Here is a 7,916-nt window from a genome sequence, read left to right as displayed (position 1 = left end):
TAGCAAACAACAATAACATGCAAAGTGCAACTGCAGCTGCCAAACAGATTTGTGAAGCAGATTCTAGTGTCCTCATTTTGGCCTTTGCCTTTGTTCCAAGAGGTTTTAGCAAAGAAGAGATTAAAACAAAGAGCTCTCCCTCTGTGCTTTTTCATTTGTACCAAATTGGCAATGGGCTGCATCCTGGATTTATTAGGTTCTACAGATCTTTTTGTTTTTCAGTTTAACTTCACATATTAAAGTTTACTTTTAACTTTACTTCTGAAAAGAGTATTTTTGTAGCTGTGTTTTGTTGTTCTTTCAAAGAGCATTCCTCATGACAATGACTGGCCAAAGCTAGATGATAGTTAGTGGATAGTTGAGCCTGACTGATATATTGACCGATATAATGAGCTCAATATTTGTCTATCACAGCTATATCAGTCTATATTGGCATATATATTTTCTAGTATTCACCGAAATAATTATTTTCTTTTTCTTTTACTTAACATAATGTTTTTTTAGATTTACAGTCAGCATTTTATGTATATTTTATCTTTTTTAGTGTTTATGTTCTATTTTAGCAGTTCTCATATATATAATGTTAATATTATTTGATAATCACATTTCAGGAATCAGTGCAAAAAAATTTATTTATAGTCTGCATATGAAACATGAGCCAGGAATTTAGTATTGCTTTACCATAATTGCCTTGAACATCAACCAGACATATAACTTTTGTGGTTGGCTCAATTTTGACATGGCATGGTTTGGATTTTTGATTTTGCACCTTACACCCTATGGTGTTTTTTTTATAATCAGTGTTGAAAGACACATGATATACGTAGCATAATAAATTACTGAAGCTCCATTTTGTTAGCAACAAAATAAATGACAAATAGACTAGTTTATTTCTGTGAAATACAGGCTACACAGGAGAAAACATTCCTTAATTTTAGACGCAACAAAGAATCAAACGTTAGTACAGAATCTAAGGAACTTGTCAATGGCTTTAAAAGTCTGTCATCCAGTAAGGACTGTGTATAAGCAGCATTACCTTAAACACACGATCTTTGGCTCCATACAGAAGCCAAACACCGCCAGTACAAAATGTTCACGACGGAAAAAACGAACCCTCACGTGCGCACGTGAGCGCGCATCGAATTCCACTGACCAATCAGCTCACAGAGAGTTTCCCATCTCTTGTTTGTTCCTTTCCCCCCATTTAAGTGCCCACTGTCATTAATGTTCCAGATCAATCAAGAAACATACTCGGGTCAGGTTTTCACTTTTAACCGTGTTTTCTTCAGACGCAGCGCGTCTTCTTCACAAGTTCTTTGGTACCACTTCTAAGTTGGCGGTTGCTATGGCTGCGAGTTCATGCGAGGCTGGCGGTAGAGAGGGAAGTGACGACTGGGGCTGTTGTTGGGACACGTGACTGGAGCTGCACTGATCTGTTTTGACAAGCAGTGGGGAGGGAAGTGAGGAGGGGAGGCAGACTGTAAGCATCACGACTAGAAGGACTCACTGTTCCTTTCATCTGCATTTCGCCTGAATAATATTAGTATCGACCTATTCTTGTGGTTTTACCGGTCAACTGCGGCAAACTAGGCAGTGCTAACGGTTAACGCTCTCGGAAGACGTCGCCGTGTTAACCGACGCGTTCGATCAGCGGAGTCGTGCTGCTATTTGTTGTTGCCTTGAAAAGTTTTAATGAAGAACGCAAAGGAAGTCAGCACAGGTGGCGTTTCCAGCGTTAAGTAGATGGCGACAGCTCTGTTTTGGATAGATATAAAGCCGTCTGATATCATTTCGTGATAAGAATGGGACGCTGAGTATATTCTCGTCGTAGCAACAAAAATACCCAGAGCGTCCGTCCGTCTGTCCGTCAGCGGAGTCGGTGTTTGTAGCTGAGCTGTGGCTACCTACCTGCGCTACAGTGGGGGTTGGGATGTTTGGGAGGTCGTCGTCACCAGCAGACGCTTAACCACACAGTCACGATAAAGTTAGTTAGTTGTGTTTGCTATTTGAGCTAACACTGTTGAGTTGGCAGCCCCTCAGTTCGGGCAGAGTGCCGTTGAGAGGAGAGGAGACACCGACATGCATCGCGACGTAACTATGGTTCAGGTGGAGGAATTTGAGACGGGCTGTAAGAGTAGTCAGCTTGCTAGTTAAATTACTCGTTACTCGCTAGCAAGCACATTGACAACTCGTTTACTTAACCCTAACTATTCCTGGCCTTGCTATCAGCCGTCTTTGTGTTAGTCAGTTGGACAATACAGTGCGACTCGATGGAAGCGTACAGTAGCATGCTAACAAAGCAATGCTTTGTTGTTGGATAGGGGGCAGCTGGCACCAACACGCAGGCTTCACAGCTGATATTATTGCTTAGCTAATACAGCAGGGCTCAGTCACAGAGGTTTGGGGGTGGGGGGGTGGGTCCTCACACACCGTTGTGTTGCTGTCAAGGCTTGAAAATAAGAAGACCCTGAAGGCAACCTGATGACACTGGACAACATGAAGCCCGAGCGAGGTATGTGGAGCATCAGAGACACACAGACACATGTGGGGTGGTGGACTTGATGGTCAGGCCGTGCAGTCCCATCTTTAGTGAACTGACTGTACCCATTCCTCTGAGAGAAGAATCAGGCCAGGGGAATTATGTAACAGCTGGTCAGCCTGGTCACTGGTTATGTGAATTAACAAAGCCTGACCCGAGTCAGTGAGGACGTGTACATCACAACATGCATTTGCTGCTCTAGTTTTGGGTGTTAACACACGAATGTCAGCTGTTTTTTTCCCCTATATTTTGCGTCACCATTATAACCTGCAAGATCCTCTCATGCCAAATGCTGTTCCCTTTTCCAGCAGCTCTTGTTTTGACAGTCTCTTGCACAGAGCTGCTGCAAAATGTTCTTGACACCCACCCTGTTGTGGAAATAAGGCTCCTGCCGTATGCTCTGCAACCTGTTTACATGTCTCTGTATCTGCAGCAAGAGGTAAAACAGGGACAGAGGGGGACACCCTTGTTTGTTTCAATGTGATTATGCAAATTTTACTATCACATCAATTTGTAAAGGGTATCTCAGTCAGGACCTTAATCTATGCCCTGCCACAATTAACATTAGGTGTTGTATAAGCTCCTTTATTGTATAAGCTGAATGATTCACGTTGTGATTGATTGTTTGTGATCCAGGGCAACTGGTGACTTGATCTGTTGTCAACAACACAATAGCGCCATACTTGGAAGCAGTGAAGGACCACTGTTCTCAGTCATGATGAGATTAGCTGCAGTCAATCAAGGATAGTCTGAGTATTTGCATAGGTTATGAAACTGCAGCCAGGCTGCTAGCTGGCCTGAGTGGGATCTTCCTTAGAGCAGGATATGCTGGTAATGGGACTCCACCACAACAAATGGTAAATATGTGCCCTATATGGGCCTAGACTTTTAACCCTTGCCTTGCTTTGCCTAAGCCTTTATATAGAAGCACTGACCCAGACATCTGTGTGATGTGACTGGGCAGCATAAAGGGCACATTGGCTGGCACTGTACAGTGTAATTATAGCCTAATAATGCAACACAGTATGCTGGGTCAACTGTGAAGAGCAATCAGCAACACTGCTGTTCTGTGTTGTTATAATATTGGTTGCGATATTGAGAATTTACAATCAAATACTAAAATAGTAATAGTGTGTGTATGCCTGCTTTCTATCAGCCAAAACAATGAGAAGAGTTGGCCTGAGGCACATACTACAGAGAGTCTGTTCCTCACCCTCTCATGGATTGTCACCATGTCAGGTTGGCTCACTCACTGTCATGTTCTAATTATGAAAGCTTGTGCCAGTAGAAGCTGCTCCACAGCAGTAGCTCCCAGTTTGACTGGCAGACACTGTGGGACTATTGTTATTTGGAACATACTGTACCATTCCTGTGGTGGAGATACCAGATTGCTTATAGCCCAGACGCCTTCCTTCTTTTGCCTCTCCCTGCTCTTACAGAAGGGACTGCAGTGGTGAGAGAAGCTGTTTACTTAGTAGCCTGGACCACCGAAAGGTCGAGTTGAGCGCAGAGCAGGCAGTTTCATTGCTCTGGTGCTGGATTGAGGGTTAATAGGAGAGCCTGGCTATAGGTTACTAGTTTGAAGGGAAGAGCAGAACAAGTCCAGACATGTGCATGTCACACTTCTGGAACAAGTCTCAGAGGCCTTGACCTCCTGATCAGGTGGGTGTGAAAAGTCAAAACAAGGCTTTGAGTAGGTGATGAGGTGATGAAACGGGCTGCACACTGCAACTCCTGAATCAGTGTTTGTGCTGATGTTGACCTTAATAAACAGGTCCCATACAGAGTAATTGCAATACCAGAACTTTAAACGTTGGTACAATATTAGTATTTAAAAATGACACTCAATACCACGGCAAAAGGGAAAAGAAGTCCGCTGTGCACAAAAAAAGGATATTTTTTTTTATTATTTTTTTTTTTTTTTAAATTAACAACCTGCACACAGTGCTGGTACAGAATAAGTCAGTGAACACTGGTTTTGCTGCTAGCCAAATTTCAGGCACAACAAAGGCTGAACTAAACTGAGGTCTTGAATGAGCACTGAGATAGTTTTTTGTTATAGCTTCAGTACTTAAAATACTATTAGTAAAGGATATTGGATCATTTTAAACACTTGATATTGAAGTATCAATACTAAGATACTTATGACTTTAGTCCCAAGGCTGATATGACCAATCTAAATCAAGTGGCATTTCTCTGTCACAGCTCTAACAGCACAATTTAAAAAGTTTCTTGAACAACATTTGGGCTGCAACTAATGATTATTTTTATTGTCAACTGAATCTGTGGATCACTTTTTTTGATGAATTGACAGTTGTCTTGTATCATTTAGGAACATAGTATTCCCTGGGCTTGATTATCAAAATTGGTATTCAAAAAAAAGTAAAATCAGTCTATGCCTTCAAAGATCTCACTGCCTGATAAAAACAAAGAATTTAGACTTAATATGAGCAGAATGTTCCTCCAGTCCACGCAACATATCTTTGTGGTGCTTTGTGAACCATGCTTTTGTTATAAAGGGAGAACAGGATCACTTATGTTCTGCTCAGGGGCCTAACCAGAGTCATCTGACCCCCTTGTTTTTCTGTGAGTTGAGCTGTGAGTCAGGATGGTGTGTGTGAGTGTATGCGGGTGTGAGGAGAGATTGAGTGTGGCACAGAGTACGTAACAGATTGCTATTGGCCCTAATAAGTGCTGTACCGTTGGACCATGTGGCTCAACCGACAGCTTTTACAGGTCCCATAAAGAGCAGCCATGGAAAACTCGGGACCTGTTTACACCAGTTGGGGAAAGCATGTCTTGCCGTATCAGGTTTCAAACTGTTTCAGCTGAAGTGCAGTTAAGCTGGGTTTTTATCTGTATCCTTAAAGACATAATTTTGTTTTAGTGTGTTCTGGTGTGTTTTCTCAACATGTACTTTGATACAAAAACCACATCGGAATTGTTTACACCATGGAAATAGATTTGTTTTTCTCAGCTGTGGTCCTCTTCACAACCAAATCATTGAAGGGACATTACAAATAAAAAAGACGCATTAGATGCTGCTATAAAGTGGTGTGGTGAAATGTATGAGCAAAGAGCTAAGAATGGTGACTGAGCGTCTCCACCTTTCCCTGTGCCCTCAACCAAAGCTCTCATTCTCTCCCCCTTTCAAAGGCACATCAAACAAAATACACAGAGATGACCTCAGAGCTAGTCATGTTGGAGAAACTCAGTCAGCTGTCAAGCCTCCTGATCTCTCTAATGTTATTTGCTGTGTTTGTTTGGTGGTGCTTCCTGTTTGGAGCCATTAGTCCTTTAAAGAGGACGTGAATACAAGTCTACCCCCACCCCCCACCCAACTTTATTCCTCTGCCTGCCTTCTGCCGTGCGCTCACCCAGATTACAGCTGCCCTGAGACGTCCCAGCTACATGCCAGCGGATCAGCGCATACACTCTCACTGACGAGAGGCCCAGATAATGCCGAGCGACATGCACTGTTGTCCTGTACAACACCTGTCTAGTCGCGTGTTGTCTTTGCCTGCTTCTTGGCAGTGATTTACCCCATAGCAGGAGGCAGCCACAACTGGTGCACTCTTCTGTTTTATTCAGCTCACACAGTTTGAGTCCATCTGTATATTTTTTCCCTTTCTTTATTGACTAATTTAATTACTGGGTCTCAAGGTTTTTTTTTTTAGCTACATCAAAACTAGTGGTTGTTGGTAGTAGGGCAAAGTATCATTTAAAAAAAAAATTACAATATCAGTACCAATACCAGTACCCCTGAAGTGATACAGGTACCATTACAGTTCTTCGTTTGATACTTTTCCCTTCTTTTTCATTTGTTACCCATCATGTGAATGGGAGCATTGCTAAAATAATCCTTATGCATTTTATCAAACATCACAGGCATGTAGTATAGCCAGACTCTTGAATGTCTTGGTGGCATCTCGACACACAAAACTCCTTCAAATACACCATGCTCAACTACACCATGCTCAACTTCACCATACCACAGATTGTAGGGATTGTAGTTGTGGTAGAGGGACAAACACACATCACATTAAATGGAAGAATGCTTGCAGTAATTGGATGCAAGGAAAACCAAACAAATCCTTTTTTTGTTCTTCTTTTTTTTGGTCCAGTAGGTATTCATTTGATTAACTAGTGTAGGCCAACATAAGTGTTTCACTGTATTGCCTTTTCAATACAACACCATTGCCATGTGCTGACCCAGCTGCACTGAACATGGATATTGGACTCACTATTGTACAACGAGATTCAGAGCTGCCTTTCGCAATGAATACTGGGTAGGCATTCAGCTGTGAGTTACTATCCTGGCCCCTGGAATAATCAGCCTAAATCAATGCTGTTGTGACAGGTTTGACTGTAAGTAGCCTAGCCTTGCCTAGCCACAGCATGGGATTGAGTACCCAGTCCTCCCAGTCCAGCAATGCTCTTACATAATGTTGGAACATTTTATTTAGCACACTAGCCCATGATGAGGACACATGAAAGACTGCACTGTTATCCTATATGGATAGGCTTAAAGCTTAAAGTCACTACGGTCATATTGAGCAGTATCCACACAGGCATACAAACAGGTGTATATATTTAGTACAGCTACTCATTAAAGATCAATGTTAACAAGCTATACAGACACATAATAGTATACCATCCAGGCTTAGTCCTGGACTGGCTGAAGCTGAAAGCAGCAGCATGGGTCATATTTGTGCTGCCAGGGTGCCACTGAGCAAGTGACATCATTTGCTTGTGTGTATGTCACATCCTCCCGCCCCTGTGGCTCGTCATAGCCAACCAGCAGCCAGCTCTGCAGGAACAGGAAGAGCCATCTGGACCTGGTGGTTATCTCATGGTAGGGGTGGTGTTGTGGTGGAGACAATGTCTGTGTCTCTTTCTCTTATTGTATTTCAGGTTCTGTGTATTTATTTCTGCCTGTCTTTGGCATATTCAGGTTGTCTTTGGTTAATACATTTGTGTCTCTTCGTCATGGTATCCGTGGGTCTTCAGAAAGTCTGAATGAAAAAAACTAAAATGTTATGAAGCAGTGATTTTCTCAGCTCTGCATGGAAGCATGTAATGCCCTTACACAAGGGTTTGTAAAATATCCAGCTGTGTTTTTTATGTAAACAAAGAAGCCAGGCTCATTAATGTATAGTATATAGGCACTTCGTCTTCATGATTTATAAAATCCTTGTGTCCTCTATGGTGCATCCTTCCTACTACTTTAGTATTTATCCCTGGTGACATAAGGAGATCTAAGTTCTGTGGGATCAGCAATTCTCAGAAACCACATATTAAAGAAAAACAGAAGCATTCATGCCTGGCACAAATGTTTCGAGTAATAAAATAACAGACATGGTAGAAGCATGAGTAA

General features: G+C 42.3%; 1 protein-coding gene across 1 annotated transcript in view; it reads left to right on the top strand.

The window, feature by feature from the left end:
* Nucleotides 1–1,429: 1,429 nt before the first annotated feature.
* Nucleotides 1,430–7,916, top strand: part of atosa (atos homolog A) — a 40,817-nt gene continuing 34,330 nt past the window's right edge. Inside the window, exon 1 of the mRNA XM_084720142.1 lies at nt 1,430–2,512. Coding sequence (XP_084576268.1) covers nt 2,482–2,512 — 31 coding nt within the window. The 5' untranslated portion in view covers nt 1,430–2,481. The remainder of the gene's footprint in view (nt 2,513–7,916) is intronic.

The sequence above is a fragment of the Lutjanus erythropterus genome, chromosome 1 (assembly GCF_056507025.1).
Source record: "Lutjanus erythropterus isolate fLutEry1 chromosome 1, fLutEry1.hap2, whole genome shotgun sequence".
Classification (NCBI taxonomy): domain Eukaryota; kingdom Metazoa; phylum Chordata; class Actinopteri; order Lutjaniformes; family Lutjanidae; genus Lutjanus; species Lutjanus erythropterus.
This window is presented reverse-complemented; position numbering and strand designations above follow the sequence as displayed.